The sequence below is a fragment of the Desmodus rotundus genome, chromosome 1 (genome assembly GCF_022682495.2).
Source record: "Desmodus rotundus isolate HL8 chromosome 1, HLdesRot8A.1, whole genome shotgun sequence".
NCBI classification, from domain to species: domain Eukaryota; kingdom Metazoa; phylum Chordata; class Mammalia; order Chiroptera; family Phyllostomidae; genus Desmodus; species Desmodus rotundus.
This window is the reverse complement of record NC_071387.1, coordinates 32,636,842-32,660,106: the sequence shown is the minus strand read 5'-3', so window position 1 is coordinate 32,660,106 and position 23,265 is coordinate 32,636,842. Positions and strand designations below refer to the sequence as shown.

The 23,265-nt window shown below is 41.5% G+C and overlaps 1 protein-coding gene across 2 annotated transcripts in view; it reads right to left on the bottom strand.

Annotated features, from left to right (window-relative positions):
• DCAF12 (DDB1 and CUL4 associated factor 12) overlaps positions 1 to 22,995 on the bottom strand; it is a 31,136-nt gene extending 8,141 nt beyond the window's left edge. Inside the window, exons 1-4 of one of the 2 annotated variants that reach the window (XM_024560073.3) lie at positions 22,412 to 22,991; positions 21,075 to 21,329; positions 5,764 to 5,970; positions 4,638 to 4,698 (exon numbers count right to left, since the gene is read on the bottom strand). In XM_024560073.3, coding sequence (XP_024415841.2) covers positions 4,638 to 4,698; positions 5,764 to 5,970; positions 21,075 to 21,329; positions 22,412 to 22,489 — 601 coding nt within the window. In that variant the 5' untranslated portion in view covers positions 22,490 to 22,991. Of the gene's footprint in view, positions 1 to 4,637; positions 4,699 to 5,763; positions 5,971 to 21,074; positions 21,330 to 22,411 lie in introns of both variants that reach the window. The other variant, XM_024560074.3, reaches the window with a different exon arrangement.
• Between the last annotated feature and the right edge of the window lie 270 nt (positions 22,996 to 23,265).

Here is a 23,265-nt window from a genome sequence, read left to right as displayed (position 1 = left end):
GTTTGATCCCCAGTAAGGATGCATACAGGAAGCAACCAATCAATGTTTCTCTCTCTTTCCCTGCCTCTGTTTCTAAAATCAATAAAAAATGTATTCTCCAGTAAGGAAAAAAATATATACATCCTCTATTTATTTATTTACTTACTTACTTTTAGAGAGGGGAAGGAAGGGAGAAAGAGAGGGAGAGAAACATCACTGTATGTGAGAGATACATCAATTGGCTGCCCCCAACCAGGGAACTGGCCTGCAACCCAGGCATATGCTCTGACCTGAATTGAGCCAGAGACCTTTTGGTTCTCAGGCCAGTGCTCAATCCACTGAGCCACACCAGTCAAGGCTATATATATCCTTTAAGCATAACATGATTTTTCACCGAAGAGTTTGATAAAGCTCCATAATTTTCCAAGCCAAATGCTTAGGTCACTTGGGCATGCACACGCAGGTGACTTCTACTGGGCAGTAGGGTTTGTGAATTTCCACTTTACGTCAGTTGGTACTTAACCTTTTGAGTCTTGTAACCCTTCAAGAGACTTAGGAATCTCTCTAGAAAAATACACAAAAACACCACATTATATATTTACTTACAAGGAGATTCATGGCCTTCTTAAAGGCTTCCCATGGACCCAGAGGGACCACAATTCTTCTATTAAGAATGACTATTCTACATAAACTAAATGCTTAAGAAGATAGTTTTCCTTAGCAAACAATAATGAACCACTTAAAAAACTAAGAACATTTTTCTTTAAATTGAGCCCTACATACATTGCTGGTAGTAACTGAATACAACCAAGAAATCTGCAGCAAAACGCAGAAGCTTGTGTTCCCATCTAGGAACAACGCTTGGTCGTTAAGACCCATATACAAAGATGTTTATTCAGAACACTCTATATTTCCATCAATAGAGCTATGGTATAGTTATAAAACAGAATACCAAACACCACTAAAAAAATCATGGTTTTAAAATTCCTTTCCAGTAAAGTTATTTGCCAACTCTCCTTTGAAACCAGGTGCCCTTTCTACACTTAAATCTCCTGAATGCTTTGTAGTAAGAATCATCTAACATGGCAGAAATACCCAATTTGTTTGCATCAGAAGGACTGTGGGCAGGGATTCAAAGCAGAGGGTTCGTCCTGTATGAAATCTAGAAAAGGCCAGGGCACAGCTAGAGATCTACACAGCGTTTATTGTGAAAATTTAAAAAATTAAACTGCATTAAGTTTTTCTGAAAAACTTCAAATATCTTGAAATGTTGAATTCTACAATTTGTATACTTAATTCTACCATTTTATTATACTTGATATGTCATACATCTATCCATATGTCCATCCCTCTATATGACCCCATTTTAACCAACTAAAAAATATGTACTAAAAAAAAAAAGACTAGCAAGATGTATTTCAAAATGTTAACAGTGATTATCTCTGGGTTGAGATAATGTGGGTAATTCTTATTTCCTTTTTTTCTTTATATGTATTTTTAAAATTTCTTGCCCTGGCTGAGTGGCTCAGTTGGTCAGAGCATCATCCTGTACACCAAGAGGTGGCAGGTTCACTTCCCAGCCAGGGCACGTACCTGGGTTGCAGATTTGATCCCCAGTCGGGGTGCATACCAGGATTCTCTCTTTTTCCCTCCCCCTCTCTCTAAAATCAATAAAAATATCCTTGTGAGGATTAAAAAAATTTCTTATGTGTATTATTTTCACACTAAGAAAAAATTAAAGAATTTGGCGGCAACATGAAGATTAAATTCAAGGAGACAAAACTAAAAGCAGAAAGAAAATATACAAGGTATGTCCAGAAAGTATCCAGCCATGTACTATGAAAGACACTTACTGAAGAAGATTCAAGATACAAGAAACACTCTACATGGGACAATGATGCCTCAGTCCCCTTCAAAGCAGGCACCTTCCCAATCAAAACACACAGTTAACATGGTCTTGATATTGTTGTGATGTTGCCATGCCTTTTTCAGGCATGGGGAATCATGCAACTTCCATTGGGATGAGTGGGCCTTCATTTCCAGATCGTAGCTGTAGACCCACAATTCATCTCCAGTTATGACCTTCTTGAGGCAATCTGGTTTACTGGTAGCAGTCTGAATCAAGTCATTAGCAACTGCAGCATGATGTTCCTTCTGCTCTGGCAGCAGAAGCCACAGAACAAATTTTGCTACAATACGTTTCATGCCAAAAACCTGCATCAAAACCTTGGACACAGTTTTTGGAACCCCCAGAACAGCTTCTAGTTCTCACACTGTCAGTCACCAATCTTTGTTGACTGCAGCCCACACACATTCAACATTCTCAGGTATTCTGCTTGTTTCAGGCCTTCCAGAATGTGGATCACTTTCAACAGATTCTCAACCATCTTTGAAACATTTGCACCACTTTTACTTGCACTGCACTCATTGTATCACCCCCAAAAGCCTTCTGAATCATCTGAATAGTTTCCGTGGAGGAATGTTCAAACTTGATGCAAATCTGATGCAAATTCACTGCTCTACTCACTCAGTCATTTTGAATGCAAGAGCCACACTCAACAGCATCTACCGCACCTCTGTCCCCCCAACTAGTACAGCGAAGTCGTCATTGTTCATGCATGCACATCCCAGTCCCCTCTCCTTGGCTGCCAGGTTATGTCGATGCTGTGCAAACTGTTTTCGTTATGTTAACAATGGCTGGACTTTTTCCAGAGAGACCTCGCAGAAGGATACTTCAGTAACTCTGGAGATGTATCAGGACTCGTATGGAGCAGATAAAAAAAAATTGATGGATACAGAAATACTTTAGAAAATAGTATCAACATGGCTTGGTATTCTAAGGAGACTAAAGAGCCTAAGATGAGTCTTAGTTTTCTGGCTGTGTAGCTGGGTGAAAAGAAGGAGCACTCACTAATATATGTCAATGTGGTGGAGGGAAGTTTTGAAAGGGTGATGATGAGATTAAATATACAGATTTTGAGGTGGAATGTTCAGGGATTGATGCTTATTATCAATTCTGAACATCAGCACTGGTTTATAAGTATTGAGCATTTTCAGTATGGTAGCCACTATGTATTATCTCATTTAACCTTCTCAGTGACTTGCTAGAGCATATATTACCATTATCCATGTTACAAATGAGGAAACCCAAGTCTCTCTCAAAAAGCTTAAGTAACTTGCTCAAAATCATGGTGCTAATAAGTGGAAGGACCAGGATTCAAATCCAGGTCTCTAATATCAGAGGCAGTGTTCTTAAAACCTGCTGTTTTTGCTCAGGAAATACACACTTGGGAGTTATCAGCTTGAAAACATAGGACACTGGCAGGGTATCTGAAAGAAGAGATGGGAGGATCCCAAATAAAGACAAATCCTGGCTTCCAACAACCAAATTTAGTGCAGTTTCTACAGAGGTAACATTACAGCCTCTGCCCTGTCATTGCTTGGGGAGACAAATAAAAGGGAATAAAAAACTTCTCAACCACTGCTGAGTACATACTTGTTCATTAGATTCATTTTTCCTCCTGGCTGCTTTCTACTGCCTTGCAAAGAATCCAAAGAAGAGCCCTGGCTGGTATGGCTCAGTGGATTGAGCATCAGCCTGCAAACCAAGGGGTCGTTGGTTTGATTCCCAGTCAGGGCACATGCCTGGGTTATGGGCCAGGTGCCTAGCTGGGAGCATAGGCACCATCAATTGATGGGGCCACCAATTGATGTTTCTTTTTCTCCTTCTCTTCCTCCCTCCCTTCTCCTCTCTCTAAAAATAAATAAATAAAATCTCTAAAAAAAAAAAAAAGACTCCAAAGGAGAAATATTTACGTTCCACTAGTTTTAACAGTTCTAAGTATGGGCTTTGAAATCAGACCTGGATTCAGATCCTGACTCCATCTCTCACAATCTGTGTGGCTACGGTAACTAATAGTAATAACCCCTCAGAATCTAAATTTTCTCATTTGTGAAATGAGGCTAATAATGCAAACCCTCTGGTACTGTTCAGAGGATTATAGGAGGCAACATGTGTGAAGTACTTACCTTAGCAATAACATTATTTTTACTTGGGAATCTGGAATGGGAGGGTTATATTTTTACATATGAGTACCCAGTAAAAATGGTTTGCACTCTGAGCCTACCTCCTAGGTTTCTGTGGGTATCCGGAAAGCATTTGTATGTCTCTAGGTTATCTCTTCTACACTCATTTCCATATATATTTTTTTACTATTCTACCACTGGGAAAAAAAATAATGTATAGCTTTTATCAATAAGAAACTTAATGTTATATACTTAGTTGTACAGAAAATGATAATTTCTCCTAATATTCTATAAAGCAATCAACTTTTCCAAAACATGTTAACAACCATTATTTAAATGGAGCCCACAAAGATGCTAATATGCTATCACACATGCTTTTTTGGGGGGAACAAAGTATGAATAATAAATGAAGCATGCCAGTACCTCCATTTTCTAGATCAGGAATACAGAGGGGAAATGCCTTATCCAAGGTCACATGGTAAATCAGAGAAAGAGCCAATATTAGAAACAAGATCTCCTGACTCCTGGTTGTCTGTTTACTGGGCTATTTTCATTCACACTACTATCCCTTTTGAATTTAACTTCTCCCCCTCCCCACCACACCAAAACTCCCTACAAAAAGGCAATTTTACCAGACACAGCCATAGTGTCATTGATCCAAGCAATAGAAAAGATCCAGTCCTTGTGCCCATCCTTGGAGACGAAGGAATGACAAATACAGAGAGAGAGAGAGAAAAAAAAAAAAGGAAATCAGTAAAATAAGGATTACAATGCACACTCTTGAAAAGCATACAAGTCTGGCTGAAACTATCTTTGTAAAAATTACAACTCTGATCTCTGGCTACTTCAACCCACAGGGCATGATCCCATAATCTTTAACTTCTGTCTTAAGGAGTGTAAAACTGGAGTGAAACTGGCATTCCTATGGAAAATAAGCATGTCTGGTAGACACATATCACTGGACTTCTAGCTCTGGATATCTTATTTGGGGCTTCTACATACAATCACCCACCTCTAATCCCTCCAGCCTTGTCATACTCTCTCTTCCTTGCTTCCTAGAATAACAACCATAACTGATCTCTTTGCTGTTCCTTCTGTCTGCAACTTCTTCCAGACATCAACATGGTTTGCACCCTCATTTCCTTTGAGTCTCCCTGCTCAAATGTCATTCTTATCAGTGGGGCTATCTTCTGAAATAGCATTCTCCACACACTTTCTATTGCTTTAGTCTGCCTTTACTCTTCTCGTTGGCACTTATCAACTCTGACATACTGCTGGTATTTATTGGTTTACATGGCTTATATGTTGCCTCCCTTCACTAGAATGCAGGCTTCAAGAGGACAGAGGCTTTATCTGTTTTATCCACTGCTGAGTTCCAAGTGTATAAAATAATGCCTGGCCACAGAAGGCTCAATAGCTACTGAATGAATGATTTAATAAACTTTGTTTTCTGACTATGGGCAGGAGAAGAAACTGGACTCAAACACTAACCCACTTCTGCTGGCCTTTGAGGTACACTGCTTGCCCCTTCATCAAACAAATACTCTCTGTCAATATACCTGATACTCCTTATGGGGAGTCCAGTCCCCATTTCTGAAATCTCCACCCTCACACCTCAGCCCCATACCTCTAGAGTCAGCAGATATCTAGGGAAAACTACCCCTTCTCAGAGGGCTTGTGGGAGGAGGGTCCATGTGATCTACCCAGCCCTACTGAAAAACAAGGCTATCTCTAACTTCAATTACTGGGGAAACTTACATCTCCTACACACACAGGATCTAGTGTAGGCAGTCGGTAGATGGCAAGACTGTTGGGGTTGTCTCCTCCAGTGGCTAACAGTGTTCTAGAAGGATTCAGCTCAATGGCATGGATACCACAGCCCTGCTGGGTTATACTTCCAGGGTCCCGGTCCTTCAGAATGGGAATCTTGGTAATCTGGCTTGTCTGGACATCCACTACAAAGAGCTGTAAGAGAAAAGGGACGTAAGCTAAATACCTTCTCCTTAATGTGGTTGACCCTGAGTACAAACATCCATTCACTTCATTATCCATCAAACATTTAATTAATGCCTACTACATGCTAGATACTGGGAATTATTAAAGGCATGGGCAGGGCTACTAGTCAAATGAAACGTGAAAATAAGAAATTATAACAGAGATTAGTATAATATGCTACATAAACACAGATTAGGAAGCAATAAATTTTGCTTAGGATTCAAAAACAGCTTCAAAGATAACTTGCATTAGACTATGGACCTAAATAAACTGACTAAAGGTTTTCTGCCAATTTGGGCATATTTTAGATATCAAATTCTTATTTATACATGCACAGACACTTAGAAACAAAACACAATTCCCAGAACACATCACAACCACTATTAAACATACCTATAAATGTTATTACGTTTGCTGGAGTGACCTGAGACATATGACAAGGTAAGAGTTAATATCTCACTGCTTATCGCTATCACACATACACCATTCTGTTCTATGCCTCCACGCCTCTGCTCACGGTGCTGCTTCTGCCTGAAATGCTCTGCTCCATTTCTTTACCAATCTAAACCGTTTCATTCTCCAAGATTCAACTCAAAGAAATGTTTTACAGAAAAGGTCAGTCTTAGAGAAAGAGCATTTCAGAGTCTACTATTCAACACTGTTATGTGATTTAATGATTCACTCCTTTATTCAGCACCAACTAGGGATGTGAGTACGAATAACAGAGAAGTAATCTCTGCCCTCATATACCATATAGTCCAGGAAGTTGATTTAAAATCCTACTAGTAATTTTGTGGCAAAGCCCAATCACATCAAATCTTTGTATAAAGTAACCCACTGCTTGCACAGAAGGAGATTTGTGAAAGGAGAAACTAGATAGGCCTTAAACTTAAAATATAAAAAGGAGCCCTGGCCTGCACGGCTCAGGTGGTTGGAACATAGTCCTGCAAACCAAAGGGTAATGGGTTTGATTCCTGGCCAAGGCACATGCCTAGGTTGCTGGTTCGGTCCCTGGTAGGGGCCCAAATGAGAAGGAACTGCTCAATGTTTCTCACATCAATGTTTCTCTCCCTATCTCTCCTCCCCCGCCGCCCCCCGCTCTAAAATCAATGAGCATATCCTCAAGTGAGGATGAAAAAAAACTTAAACAAACAAACAAACTAACTAAAAAAAAATATATATATATGAAGGAAAGCAGGAGTAGTTAGAACAAGAGTGTCAGACAGAGAGGACTAAGGAAAAATTACACAAAGGAGGTAGAGTGGGGGGGAACAACCACCCCCATTCTGTAATGTAAGTCCTTAAGGCAAACCCCCTGCCTAACTTGTACCATTGCTGATGTGTCCCACAGGCATTTTAAACTAACTGTGTCCAAAAGAAAGCATCTTCCACCTCCCCAAATTGCTCATTTCATCTCATGCCACAATCTACCCAGTCACCCAAGCCTGAAATTTATGCTAGACTTCCTTTTCTCTGTCATTCCATCACCCAACCCAGACCTGTCAAGTCTGTCACCAAAGTATTCTTACAGCTGGCTCCTCCTTTCCATCCTCGCTCACTACCTCTCCTTTGGACAACTGCAAATATTTTTTGTGCCTCCACACAAGGCCACCATCAAAACTCTTCTCCACACTATAATGAGTTCTCTTCATAAAAACAGGAATCCTCCTGTGTCACCTAAAAAATGTCCAATGGTTCCCCTTTACCTAAGTGCAAGCTCCTTAGCATGGCACCAAGATAGTCAATCTCACCCTGGCCAGGTGGCTCAGTTGGGTTGGAGCATCGTCCCATACACCAAAAAAGGTTGAGAGGGTCCGATGCCCAGTCAGGGCACATATCTAGGTTGCAGGTTCCATTCCCAGTCGGTGCGCATACAGGAGGCAACTGATCAATGCTTCTCTCTTACATGGATGTTTCCCTCTCTCTTTTTTTCTCCCCTTTCCTCGCCCTCTAAAAAAATCAATAAGGATATTCTCAGGTGAGAATTAAAAAAAAAAAAAAAGATTCTCCTCAATCTGACCCTTCCCTCCCTCTCTCTCTAACTTCACATTCTGCCATGGACTTTATGCTCTAGAAATAACTGTTTATTATTATTCAAACAAAAATCTTCAATCAAATATATGTTTTATTTCATGCTGACACTGTTCACAATGCCAGAAATGCTTTCTCCTACTCTCTTCTCAACCTGGCCAACATGTATTTATCTGTCATGATTCAAGTCAGACATGTCCTCTCTGAATATTCCCTACATGTCCAGGCTCGGAAATTACAACAACCTGGGGGGAGTTCGTACGAGCTTACGTGTGCTCTCTCTCTTTCTAACCTTAGGCCCTGGCGTAGATCTGAATTAGAATATGGATTTTCCCAAGATCTCCTCGTCCACTAAAGTTTGAGAAGCACTGATTTGAAGAGAATTGGCTTTGTACACTGAGGGCAATGGATTTGATAAGACACAAGAGTAAAGTGACCTGCAACCTGCAAAGATCTGAATTTCTCTTGTGGAATTTGAGGGCTGGCTAAAACTTTTAAGAATTATTTTAGTCAATTCCTTTGCCATTCTCTCCACTTTTGCAATCCAGAAAAGGTAAGAAAAAAAGGTTTCATCTATTAATGTCCAAGAAAGTATAAAGCCCAGCCTCTTCAGTTTTGGAGTTGGAGAAGATCTAGCTTTGAATTCCAAACTGGTTACCTATTAGCTATATGATCTTAGGCAAGTCACTTAACCGTTCTGAATCTTGTGATCTGTAACACTTGAGTAATGTTATCTATCTCATAGGGTTGCTAAGAGATAAAATAAAATATAAGCTGTCTAGCGCAGGGCTCAGCACAGAATAGGTGCTTAACAAGTGATAGCTGATAGTATACTATTCTCACGTTTGTTTAGTTTTGCATGGTATAAGAAAAGCTTCTACACTGGATGAAAAATATTTGATGTAAGGGTGATAGAAAAATTGGTAATAGTTGGGTCTGCAGACAGCCTAGGAAACCAAGAGTTTACACCCAACCTCACCTTATCCTTGCATAGCAATGACAAAGCACCATGTGAAGGATGGAGCCCTTTTCCTTCTTCAAAGGAAGGGGCAGTGATATGGAGGAGCTCCCCAAGCTGTCTGACAAGGGGCCAAGGCTTCATGCAGCTCCTGTAACACTTCCCAGAATGGGGCCATTCCACATTAACCTACTGGGATCCCTGCCAGAAACTACCTGCACGGCAAGGTAAACTTGAAGCTCAATAGCTCCCTGCAGTTTACATTCCAGAATGGGTTGGGGCGGGGGAGGGGAGAAAGCAAAGCCCTTACAATGAGGAAGACTAGCAATTACATCTCTACATGCATGAATGTGTACGTAGACACATGCAAATGTGTACACACAGAAAGATCAAGGTGGCTTAATAACACGGAAGGGCTCACAAAGTTTCTAAAACTCAAGAGTGTTTTAGATAGAGCCTAATGGGAGAAAGGAAAGCAAATCCACATAGGTCACACAGACATCAAGATAAACTATATGGAGTCAGACAGTAATAGGCAAGTGGGCAGCCTAAGTTTACTGAAAGTTGGGGGAAAGAAAATACAGTTCAAATCAAAAGGACTCCATTTCCTATTCCAAACCCAGAAGATGGGGAGGAGCAAAGCAGAGAGCCAAGACCAAGAAACACAACAGAAAATGGCCAGACAATACATACCAAAAATTTAAAAATGTGTAAACTCTGCAATTTCAATTTTAGGAATTTATGTTAAGGAAATAACACAGGTGAACAGTTTTAATTACAGTCAGTAATTTTAAACTAGTAAAACACCACAGGGGATTGGGTAAAGCTACAGTCTTCCTTCCTGAGCATTATAGCACAAATACTTAAGGACAATATGGTTGTGTATTTGCCCACTGAGAAGCAAGATCTCTCTTTAAGCGCTATTTGGAGCTCCAAAACACTTGTGTGACCAAGAAGGGAAACTCCTGTTGCTGTATATTCTATTACTGTATTTTCAAGCCCCTATTTTACTCACTCTCCCCAGAAAAGAAGTGTAGTACAAAACTGTGTTCAATTTTTATCAGTAAACAAGAAACGAATGGTAACTGGTCAAGGCCACTTTCACCATTGCTTTAGGCTAAGAAAAACTGAGGTTTATCTAGTTGAAGTAACCTTTTTAAAAAATGCAAGTTCACTGATAACACTTTATCAACAGTAATAGAAATAAAAAAAATGCAAGAAAGATCACTCAGAATCCTCTTTTCAAATCTGTTTTCATTTGTCAAGTTTCTGTTTAGTCTTTAACCACATGCATATATAATTATTGTACATTATAATCAGCAGATAGAATTTTTATTTAATTTATTTATTCATTTTAGAGAGAGGATAAGGGAAAGAGAAAGAGAAGGAGAGAAACATCAAAGTGTGGCTGCCTTTTGCGTGTCCCCTAGAGGGGACCTAGCCTGCAATCCAGGCATGTGCCCTGACTGCGAATCGAACCAGAGACCTTTTGCTTCACAGGCCCGTGCTCAATCCACTGAGCTACAACCAGCCAGGGCCAGAATTTTATCTCATTACATTCAATACATCAAATGCTTTGCATGTTATTAGTCTTCACAATTATGTTAATATCTGTATAGTATCATGCACATTTGATTTATCATAAATTAACTCAAGTATTTGATTGTTAGCATTTAGATAAAATAGCTTCCAATAATTAGCTTGTTAAAAAAGATTTTTCTTTTGGATAAATTCCTAGTCTGAAAATATCAAGTCAAAAGGTATGATATTTTTAGGCTCTCCATTCAACAAATAATATATATCAGGCCTTTGAAGCATAATGCCAAATTACTCTCAAAAGAGTTTTAGTGGCGCTATATATATTGTTCCACCACGTTGTTATTAGAACTGTTTTTTACTTTATGTTTAATTTGTATAGTTGGGTCTGCAGAGGGAAAATACGGAAAAGTATTTGACTTTTTTCTATATTCCTTTTATAGTGAAATTAAATATGATTTCCTATAATTTACAAATGTACTTCCTCTTCTTAAAAAATTCTAAATTTATGATTTTTAAAGAGAGAGAACGAAACACTGACTCATTGTTCCACTTATTCATGCCTTCATTGGTTGTGACCCCTGTGTGTGCCCCAACTGGGGATTGAACCTGCAACCCTGGGGCATCTGGACGACATTCCAACCAACTGAGCTACCCAGCTGGGGCATAAATTGTACTTCCTCTTATAGTAATGACATCTAAATGAATTACTTTTAAATGTCTAAGCTATTTGGGATGTGAATGACAAACAGAAAGCAGCCATTTATAGGGTAGAGAAATAATGCTCTCTTAAGTGTACCCGAATTTGGCCAGAAATACACCTAGAACCAAGAACCATCAAACCATTGCCACATTTCCTCCTTCTCCTTCACCACCACCATTAATTATATCAACAATTTACAAAGCACATGTTCTAGGCACTCTGCTAACATCTCAGTAACTCTCCTCATGACTCTGCTCCTCTCTCCATTTATTTTAAAGGTGAGAGAAGGTTTAGAATATATATCTGGCTTATGCAAGGGCATAAAACTAGTAAGAAATGAGACCCAGACTCAACCTATGAATCCCAATATACAAAATGACAATCAAATCTAAATCAAATTTGTTGGTGTAAGTCCAGTTATTTCTATTTATTTATTTATTGGGGAAGGAGAAGCACTGATAGAAACATCTGTGGGTGAGAGAAACATCAGTTGCCTATCACACACTCCCAACTGGGCACCTGGTCTGCAACCCAGGCATGTGTCCTGAATGGGAATTGAACCAGTGACCCTTCAATTTGCGGGATGACACCCAACACACTGAGCCACACTAGTCAGGGCAGAGCATATTTCTGATATATGTTTACATATTACTTTTCTAGAAAAGAAACCAAAAACTTACAAACTAAAGGCCTAAGCTAAGATCTGACCTAAAAAAATAACAGGCAAATCTCTTGCTTTGTAACTGAGACTAGGAACGGGCAAATTAAAAAAAAAAATCATTTGTTAAGTCTTCCTCAAAGTGCAGAAGTAAGATTTAATTACACCCTACTGGCTACTGAATGGATATTAACCAAAATGCCTACAAAGAAATGCTTCCAGGTTTATTAAATCTGATAGACTAACCTGTACCTTGAGTGTGGTTTAGAAAATACAAGGATTCAAACAACTGGCCTATATTTAACAAGGTGGCAAAATTACTGCTGTTTAGCATAAAGTCTAAGCCAATGATTCACATAAAAATAGCCTGGGAGCTTGTTTAAAAAGCCAATTCTATGCTGGATGGTGTGGCCTAGTGGACTGAGTGTTGACTTGTGAACCAAAAAGCAGCCAGTTCAATTCCCAGTCAGGGCACATGCCTGGGCTGTGAGCCAGTTCCCAGCTGGGGGTGTGTGAGAAGCAACCAACTGATGTATCTCTCACACAATGATGTTTCTCTCCCTCTCTCTCTCTAAAAGTAAATTAAAAAAAGGAAAAAAAGCCAATTCCTAGGATTCACTGAAGGAAATCCTGAATCAGCATTGGAATGGGGACCAGGAAACTGCATTTTAAACACATACCACAAGTGACTGTGATGCAGGTGGTTCCTAGGTCATGCTTGGGAAACAAAGGCCTACATGACCAGAAATCAAACACGCATCAATTTAAAAGGTAGACTGGCAAAAGAAGCCATGCTTAGCTCATGGAATTTTTTAATTCCTTCGGCATTATGGCAGCCAGTCTAATGATTAGGCCTAGGGGTGGGGAAAACTGGTTTCTACAGGAAGATTTCCAAGAAAAGCAGGAACAACTTTCCCCAGGTAGTTGGCCTGCCAGGCACCTGCAGCAAAGCTCTGCTTTCTGCAACCCAGGTTTCCTTATCCTCCAAGGCTACAGGGCTGCAGGAATAGGCCCTAAATTCACCAGGGCCATGCTGCCAAGCATATGACTCAACTCTCCAGATGAGAAAGGTGATTAACAAGATTATTCATTATTAAAGACTAGACATGAACCAAAGGAAAAAGAAAAAAAAATTACCCAAGGGAGATTTGGTTAGGCTTGCCACCCAACTCCCCAGCAACTGAGTCTGTCTCTTTCTCTGTAGTTGTGCTCTGCATCAGCCAAATGGGTCTATTCAGAGTTCCTCAACGTTCTTTATGTTCCTGACTCTGCTACGGAATGGACACCCGTTTCCTTTCTATCAGTTGAAGCCCCTTACTCCTCTAGGAAATCATCTCTAAATACCCTAACCTTAATAATGACTTCTTCCTGTAGGAGCACTCCTGGTTGGAACTACTAATAAAGCACCTACATTGTAACAAACTTTGCATGTAGTCATGTATCATGCCCCAGCTAAGTAAGGTCAGGATCCATGTATTATACAAGGTGTGGTCATATGCTTTTTAAAGGAAAAACTGGTACCTCATCTTATGGGAACATTAATCAGGAATGAAGATTTCCAGCCTTCCCCTAACATAGTATTTTATATTAAAAGAGTTATAAATATAGTATAAAATGGAAAGTGCACAAGAATATTTAAGATATGCTTGGAACTTCAAAGGTATATCATAGTTGCTCAGTACTGTCTACTCAGTGAGTAGTCCTCTGTCTTTAGGGGTATTTCAGTGAAAAAATTTGAGGAGTACTTTGTAAACTATAAAGAATTCTGATATGGAATAAGAAAAATTGGGGCCCAAACTTAATTTGGCACCTATTATTATAAAGTCTCAGGTAAATCACTTCTTTCCTTTGTGTCTGTTTTCTCAACTATAAAATAAGAAATGGGAGGTCAGTGGTTAGGATTCCAGTATCTTCACTGTTCTTCCCAGCTCTGTCTGGGATTTTTATGTACAGGTGCTTTTTTTATTTTATTTTTTTACGGGGGAGGGGTTGTTTTTATATCACTGCAACCCCAGATGAGGTAATGTCTTGCTATACACAGGAAGACTCAGTTAATGTTCAATAAATGCTTATGGATTTAATAGTGAACACAAACTACAAAGTTGTCCCACTACATTCCAGTCAATGAAATGTAGAAACATTACTCCAATCCCCTTCACATTTAATAAATGTCCTGATGAGAACACCCCCACCTAATGTGTGAGAGGGACTGGTGACCTGCACAGATACAAAGACAAATAAGGTCATTCAAGTAGAATTAGCAGCCAGATTAAGAAGTCAAAGGTTGCAGCCCAACCATAATCCTGGATTGAACCCGGTTGCCAATTTTGAGTCAGTTTCTTATTTTCATCTCCTAGACCAAGAAACAAACACATGAACAGTACCCTGTTTAAGGGTCAGGCAGAAAAGCCGTACTCCTATCACCAGGAAAAGCTCGTATTTGTCTCTCATCTTTTTTCCCCTCCCAAGACTATTTTTAGAGAGAGAGGAAGAGAGGGAGAGAGGGAGAGAAACATCAATGTTTGGTTGCCTTTTGTGTGCCCCCCAACAGGGACCCAGCCAGCAACCCAGGCATGTGCCATGACTGAGGTTCGAACCGATGACCTCTTGGTTCACAGGCCAGCGCTCAATCCACTGAGCCACACCAGCCAAAGCTAACTCTCATCTTGAGCCAGCCATAGCCACTGCTCCCATTCCAATGGAAAAATGTCCATATGTCAGCTTGAGAAGAAGTAAAGACCTCTTACTCTTGACTATAATGTCCACCAAGGATACAGCTAGGAAAAAATCCTTGAGCACAGGAGTCAGTGCTCCTCCTCTGTTCACTCTCCAATGTTCCAAGCTTCAAACAGACTAAACTTGAAACAACAGACTCAGATCACTTAAGAGAAAAACTGCCCGCCTCAACCTTTGCATGGTTGTCAATTGGGGGCATTAATGCATGGTGCCTATGTGTATATGTGCCTGTGCCTGACTGTCACAATTACAGAGGGTGCAGGTGAGGGAATGGGAGTATTGCTGGCATCTACAAAGCAGAAGCCAGAAATGTGAAATACCCAGCAATATGAAGTGAAGTCCCAGACAAGGAAGAAACCACCAATACCGCCACTCTTGTTGAGAAAAGCTGCCGTAAGTAAGTTCTTGAATCCCTCCATATGACAGCTGCTCAGGCCTTAAAATCCTTATAATTAATTTTCTCACATACAGAGAGTGACCTAAAGTCTATTAACGCACTACAGGAAACAGGATTCCTGGGGCTCACACCTGTGCTAGTCCAAGCAAGGCCTTCCCAGGATGAAGACAAGTCAGAAAGGAGCAGCCAACACTAGCACATTCACATATGAGAGGCATAAACTTATTCCTTCTGCTGCTTTTCCTAAAGCCTTATGACATCAATTAACTCTGTGTGGAACACGAGAATTTATGAAGCATTTCCACAATGATTTCCAATCTAGAAACACTGTGGCACACGTGCCCCAGAAGAATGAATTTGCCAACTAACAATTCTATCACTTCCATAGCTAAAAATTTTCCTCTCCAAAAGAAAATATTCTGAAAATAAGATAAATAAGATAAAGATAAATAAATATTCTGAAAATAAGACAGAGAACCACACGCCATTTGAAAAATGGCTAAATAGCAGGTTACTATCCTAATTACAAAACATGGAAAGATCATATAGATAAGTATACTGTTAACCTGAGCTGTACATCTGGCAGAGTCCAGGGAATTCTGCAAGCATTTTACGGCATTTTCTAAGAGGCTATAATCCCTTTGGGAAAATAAAAGAGTAAAACAAGGGGGAATGAATAAAAAATTTGGTCAGAGTAAAGCTTCCACACTTCACCATATTTTATTTCCTGTGTCTCAAATTGAGTTTCATATTCTGCTTTTATGATTTCAGGAATCTGAACATGTAAACTCAGGGATATAGTATAGCTATTCTCTCAACCCTGGTATCCACCATTCTAGTCCACCCCCAAAATTAAGCTCCTCAAAGTTCCTCCTTCTCTCATTTGGCAGCAAATTGCAGCCTAAACTCATTTGCTTCATTAAGATCCACCAAGTCTATCTGTAAAGTCAGCTGTACACCTCTGGGAGACGGTGAGAAAGAGAAAAACAGCCCTGACATCCAGCCTGGTACTATCAGTTCACCCATATTGGTGTCTTGGTGAAAATAATTTCACAAGAAATTTTCCTATGAGTTCCTGGCCAGAGCTCAGTTGGTTACAGGGAGGTCCTAATATCCCAAGGTTACGAATTTGATCCCTGGTCAGGGCACATACAAGAATCAACCAATAAATACATAAATAAGTGGAATAACAAATTCATGTTTCTCTCTCTCCCTCTAAAATCAACAAATAAAAAAAATTTTTTAAGGATTTTATTTATTTACTTTTAGAGAGGATAAGGGAGAGGGAAAGAGAGGGAGAGAAACATCAATGTGTGGTTGCCTCTCGCTGACCCTCAACTGGGGACCTGGCCCGCAACCCACGTATGTGCCTTGACTGGGAATTAAACTTGGTTCACAGGCTGGCACACAATCCACTGAGCCACACCAGCCAGAGCCAATAAATAAAAATGTATTAAGAATAAATAAATTTTTGTATTACACTGTCCATGCCAGGGACATGGATAGTGTAGTGACTACAGTGGGGAGAGGATATAAGGGAACTAAATGGTAATGGGAAAAAATACAATAAAGTAAAAAAAAAAATCTTCCTATGAAATTCCCATTTCTTAAAGGGTTCCCCCAAATCATCTTTGTAAAACCTTTCTAACATTCTTTTACTGAGAGGTCCCATGGTTCCCTATGGTATAGGTTCTCCATAGTGGCAATGAGCAACTGCATCTAAGTCTCTGGTAGTCTTTGGCTAGAGGGTATCAAAAAATGGGAAATAAAACTCATGTCTAAAATTAAATACCTCAAACTTCGCATACATTGTCACTCTGCCTATACCATCCTTATGCTCAAACCATCCCCCTCAAAGAATACCTATCTACTCTCTTGAATTGGTTTTGGTACCCCCCTGGTTTTCCTCTGACCTCCTGGCTCCCCCTGTATGTAGCAGTTCTTCTTGCCCCATAAATACAGGTGTTTTCCAAGGTACTGTTCTTAGCCCCTCTTTCAATATCAATAGTCCTTAATCATTTTTGGCTCATAGTATTTCCTTTAAAAATCTAGTGAGAACTGTGGACTGCTTTCCAGACCACCTTCCCTGTACTGTGCCCAGAAAATACACATATAATGAAAAATCTGCTATTTTAGGGAAGGATTATGAAACTCTTACCCTCTCTCCCAAGGTAATATTATAGTAATAATACCTTATACATACATCATTCCCAAACCACTAACTTCAATCTTTACCCCTCTCCCAAACTTCAACTAAATGAAAGCACAAAACTAAATTCATTTTCTCTTCAAATCTGCTTAACTCTCACCCTGCCATCTTTCCAGTTAACCAGGTTGAAAACATCAGTATCAATTTTGACTTATTGTTCTGAATCAATTAAATATGAGCATGTCATTATCTACAGATTCTATCTCTAAGATGTCACATCTGGCCCCTCCTTTCCCTCTCCCCATTACTTTCCTGGTTTTGCCACTCATTACCTCTCATCCATACCACAGCACTAGCATCATACAACTTCTCTCCCTAAAAACATTACTCCAATGATGTCACTTGTTGCTTAAAAATCCTTGGGCCTTATCTCGCCGTTCTCCACAGGGTATAATCTTAGCTTGACATTCAAGGGCTTCCACAATTTGATCCTAATGGACATTTCCAACCTTAATCTCACAAGTCTCTTCTAGACACACAAGCTCTTGTCACACCAGATTCTCAATATGCCTTAAAGCACTCCCCGTCCTGGGAGCACATCCACACCCTCCCCACCAGTTTGCATCTCCTTAACTCTAAGGGACCCCATGAGACTTGCAACCAGGGAAGCAATGGGCAGCAGCAGCTTGTCCTGGGCTGGCCCCCTGAACCTTTCTCGAAGGCCCCCCTTTTCTCTTCTCAGTGAGCCAAAGCAGCCCTGCCTAGGCTCATTTCTTTCCTCTAACATTTCCAGACAGCCAAAGAAGCGCCCCCTACACCCTCTTGCTTCTTCTATCCTAAGCCCTTCCTTGTTTCACTGTCCTCAGCTTTAATAAATGTACTCTCAAAACAAACAAAAAAACCAAACCCCCCCCCCATATAAATGGTTGACACTTTCTCCCCTAAATATAGACTTCCAGTTTCTCTTCAAAAGAAAAATATCTATTAATGCTACACCCAAATTGCTACATGGCAACAGCTGGCTGGAGCCAATTCTTCTTCTCTGGTTCTTCGCAGTCTCCACTACTTCTTACTGTTTTATGCCTGGCAAACTCCTCTTATTTAGTTTAGCTTTTCTGCCTGGCTTTATACACAATCTAGTTTGTAACACTAAACCAGGAAAATATACCTACCCATCCTGGTTCTCAGATCCATGTTCTAATTAAGGTTACACTACCTTTTTTTTCTTTAAATACTTTAGTAAAAATATGACCATACTAATGTTATTCATGACTAAAACATAGGCCAGTCATCTATGCTGTTATTCCTGTGCTTACTTGCCTTCCAGTTTAACTGTCAGCCTAGGGCAATTCCCACCAAGGGAAATAAACTACAGCAAAGTTTACAAAATGTCTCTGCTGCTTTTATCACAAAGGATGATCCACTGACTCAACAGAGATTTCAGGATTAGAGCCCCATGCCAGTTCACCTGGAAACGACCTGGCTATTTAGCATTTGGGTTTTTTTTTTTTTTTTAAAGATTTTATTTATTTATTTTTAGAGAGAGGGGAAAGGAGGGAGAAAGAGAAGAGGAGAAACAATGATCAGCCACCTCCCACACGTGCCCCGACCAGGAATTGACCCTGTAACCCTTTACCCTGATGTATAAAGCCCAATCTAACTTACTCTGGAGAATCCAACATGAACTTCTCCTCCCCTAAAATCATTTAAGTAACTTTTCTTTCTTTCAAACTGAGGGAAGTCCCAGGGAATGCTAACAGCATTGGAAAAGATTTTGGATTCACTATCACTAATACTATTTCTGAGTAAGATATTGCGCACTTGAATTATTCCCAAAATGTCCACAGCCACCTTCTCAGCACTCGATATTACCACTCCCATTTTATTTATGTATTTATTACCTCTCAAGCAAACCCCACCAGGGACCTGACCCACAACCCAGGCATGTGCCCTGACTGGGGATCGAATTGGGAACCCTTTGGCTTGCAGGCTGACATTCTATCCACTGAGCCACACCAGCCAGGGCATCACCTCCCATTTTAGAGATAGGAAAACAAAGGCACAGCTAAGGGAATCATTTGCCAAATGTCACAAAGTTCAGAGAAGATCAGTGTTCCTGATATCTTGCTTTGCTTCTGGAGGCTAAACAAAAAATAAATAAATAAAAACAAACATAAACAAAATAAAAGCACTAACTATAAAAAGAAAATAGGCCCTTGCTTAAGGTCATGAGGACAAAGAAAGGCAGAAAGAGGTAGGAGAGGTAGGTATTAACAATAGGTTAAATTATTACTTAATATTATTCTCACCTTCAAAATAATAAATGCCAGAAGCAGGAGACTATGATGATTACTTCAATTTACAATTCAGCAACACTTGTTGAGCAAAACACTGTAATGGTATGCGTGGGAAGTGGAATGAACTTCTCCAAATAAGGCTGTTTCTACTCCAAGCGACAATGATGACAGTTCTCTTAAACTGGGAGTGGCAGCCTCAGAGATTAGAAGAATGAAGTTTGTAAAGGCTTGCCACCACTACTTAGTTTTGTAAGGGTTTTTCTATATGACAAAAAGCCTTCAGCAGAAGAGGAAATGAAAGCTTGGCCCCAACCACGGTATTATTTCCTTCCTTAAAACTCATGTTTAGCTCTGACCACTGTGAGTTGGTTGGGCATTGTCCTGCAAAGCAAAAAGTTGCCGGTTCAATTCTGTCAGGACACGTGCACATGCTTGGGTTGCAGGTTCAGTCCTTGAATGGGGTGCGTATGAGAGGCAACCAATCGATGTTTCTCTTCCTCTTTCCCCCTCCCTTCCCCTCTATCTCTCTAAAAATAAATAATATCTAAAAAAAAAACAAACCCCAAAATACAAACTCGTGTTTAAATCATTGCCTGCATCCTTTATAATCATACACTTCTCCTAGTACTTAAGACTTTCTTGACCTACAGCAACCATCTCTCTTGATCCAAGATATGTTTCTGTCCAGGGTAAATTTACCAGCCATTATGACATTACTTTTCTATTCACACAGAGTGAGGTGAAAATGAAGAGAGCAGGTAGGCCTCATATGATCTTTAATACTTCATTCAGGATCACTTCCCACCTCCAGGCCTTTGCTTCATTTCACTTGCTCTTCCTCTGACATCATGCTGTTTGCACCCTTCTGTTCCAACCATATCCATCATATCCAATCATAGATTGATTTATTTTATCCACACCTATAATTGTGCTGGTTATATAGCTTACTGATAAATTTCCCTTCATTCACTTATAATTGTTTTCTAAGTCATTCTATGTAAAAATACTCTCCCCTACTTAATTTTTCTCTCCTCTGAATCCTTTTCAAGGACACTACTTTGCAAAGAGCAAACATGTACATCCTGAAAGATACCACCAGTCACATATTCCCTGCCCATTCTTATAAGAAATGCGTACATCTTTAGATTGTATTCCCTAAAAGTGAATGTCAAGTGCCATTTTAAATACTTCTACATATGCCTTTAGGTTAGCAGCTAACACCTTGGTTTTCACTAATCATGTATCCTGAAAAATGCTCAGTCTTTCCTCTCAGGTCTTTTTCTTACATCTTTCCTTTGAGGCCTCTGACTTAAAAAGCAACACAGAAAAAAAAATGAAGCCAAAAAAACTCTAGAAGCAGTGGAACGTCCATATGGCAAGAGGCCTGCAGAAACACACTCCTCAAAAGATTTATCTGAAATGTAGAAGTGGGAAAAGGAGCAGAAAAAGAGGAAGACGTCACTAAGAGACAGAAGAAAATAGAAAGGAGAGTAAAGCCATCTCCTCCCAAGAGAAACTGATGGGGAAAACGAGCAGTGAGAGGTTCTATAGCATGTGGAGCCATATATCCAGGGCCTAGGATAAAGTGCACATCCCCCCAGACACTTACCGTGTTGCATTTTGTGCCACACACCACCTGCCTATGATTCAGCCACTGAGATGCAAACACTTTATTAAGGGTCCCAAGGTGAAACTCTTTCTCCTTCAGGAGACTGGGAAGTTGCTGTGCTGCATAACCATACAACACACGAGAGTAGCTGGTTTCATTCTGTAGCCTGACTTCTCGGTTCTTCAGGTAGTACACTAAGGATCTCTTCACTGGGGGGAGTCTTTTCCTTTTGTGAAGGGAGTGATCCCAGCCAAACTGTGGAAAGCAATATTAGAAATCAGGGCTTTGGCTACCTTCCTTCCTTCAGACAAGGGATCCTATTGTATTAGAGAAATCACCAAGAGCTCATCCTACAGGATTTACATGCAAGAGAAATACAAGAACAGGAATCTCAACCCAGACAGTCCAGTTTAACTCTTTCAACATTGAAAAGATGCTGCTCCGTAGTCAAACCTATGAGAAAGAAGGAATGAAAAGACAAGGGAATGGAAGCAGAGAAGAGGACAAAAAGTTTACTAGGTCTTTAAGGATTTAAAGATAGAGATTCCCTAAAGTTATCCTTGATAGGGAAGGGAATGAGGGGCTGAAAGATTCCTGTACTGACCTGGGCTACATCTCCACCTAGCCCCCTTCTCCCTCTCAGCCTGTACTCCCCGCAGAGCATGAATTATGCAGCCCAAGGAGTCAGATTTAGGGTCCCAGGTCTTCCAGGATGCACGATCAATGGCCGCCCCCATGTCACAAGGCCCGCGCTCCAGGCAGTTGTAGAATTCGAAAATCAAACACCAACGAAATGGGAAGCACGGGAAATCAGAGTCCGGGTACGCGTCCAACTAGGTCTTCCCCTCCAAAGAGGGCGATATAGGGATTCTACTTAGGAACTGTTTGTTCCAGGGGTCCAAGTTGCCAGCTCAGGGCCTGGGTATCTACAGCGAGACTCCTTATTAAAGACGCAATCATCCCTGCTTCTCGGGGCCCTTGTAAGGGGGCTGCACTCTCCCTTTCCCTATCTTCTGGGAGGTTTTGTTCCCAATTCCCCTGGACTTCCTTCCTACAAAGCCCAGATTCTGGTTTCTACTCAAGCTCCATTCCCGGCTGCAGGCCTTCCGCACAAGCCCTGTTTCCAAGTTCCCCTTTGGCTCCTCATCCCGGCCTATCTGCTCTCCAGTGAACGCCTGATGGCCCAGCCCTGACTGTACAGGGCCGGACTCCGGTCTCCGCCGCCCCCTCCCCGACCACAGACCTCAGATCCCGGTTCCGGTTCCCTGCTGTGCGAACCCTACTCCCCTCTGTGTGCCTCCGCCTTATCACCCAAGTTCCAGCTTCTCAACCCTCACCTGCGGGCCCTGAGCGTCACTCCCAGCTCCCGGCGAGGCTGGCGCTTTCCGCTTCCTGCTAACTGCTTTCCGGGCCATAGTGGGCAGCGCCGCCGCAGCCCCGCAGCCACATGGGGCGGGGGAAGCGAGGGCGAGAAAGACGGCGGGTCATATACTGGGCCCCGGGGCCGTGCACTTTAGTGTGCCCGGCCCGGAAAACGGCCCGGACCCGGGGCGTCAGTAGAAAGAGGGGAGACAGGCAGAAGGAAAGGAGGAACAGGGGACCGAGGCTGGGGAAGGGGAAGGGGACGGGAAAGGAAAGCAGGAACGAAAAGCTTCCCGACGACCGAGTCGGGAAAGGACGGCGAGCGGCTAGACCCAAAACACCCCTCCCCCTCGTCCCGTCACCCTTGCGCAGCCGCACTTCGCAGCAAGTCGCTAAGTAGACGCCGCTGGGACTAGAGGGGCGGGGTTTAGAGCTCAAAGGAGAGCTCAGGTATGTTGCCTGGGGGCATTCTGCCTATTTGTAACCGTCCTCTTGTGGCCGCAGGGGGGAGGCGACCTGAAGCAAATGGAATCCGGCTTCTAGCCGCCAAACCTCGGACCCCTCGCCCGCCCGCCCTCCGTACCCGGAAGTGAGGACAGCTAACCTCTCTCCGGGAGGGACTTCCTCGCCCTTACCCGGCCTCCGCCACTAGTTATCTCGCTTCAGGGGCCTCGCGTTTCCCTGAACCTGTGGCACGCGGAGCCGCGGCGCCAAAGGCTGAACATGGTAGGGAGAGACAAAACCTTCTTCCCTCAGTCCCGCTAGGTGGAGTCCGGCCCAGAATCCACGCCAGCATGGACATACTTTCCCTCTGCGGAGAACCTGCCCT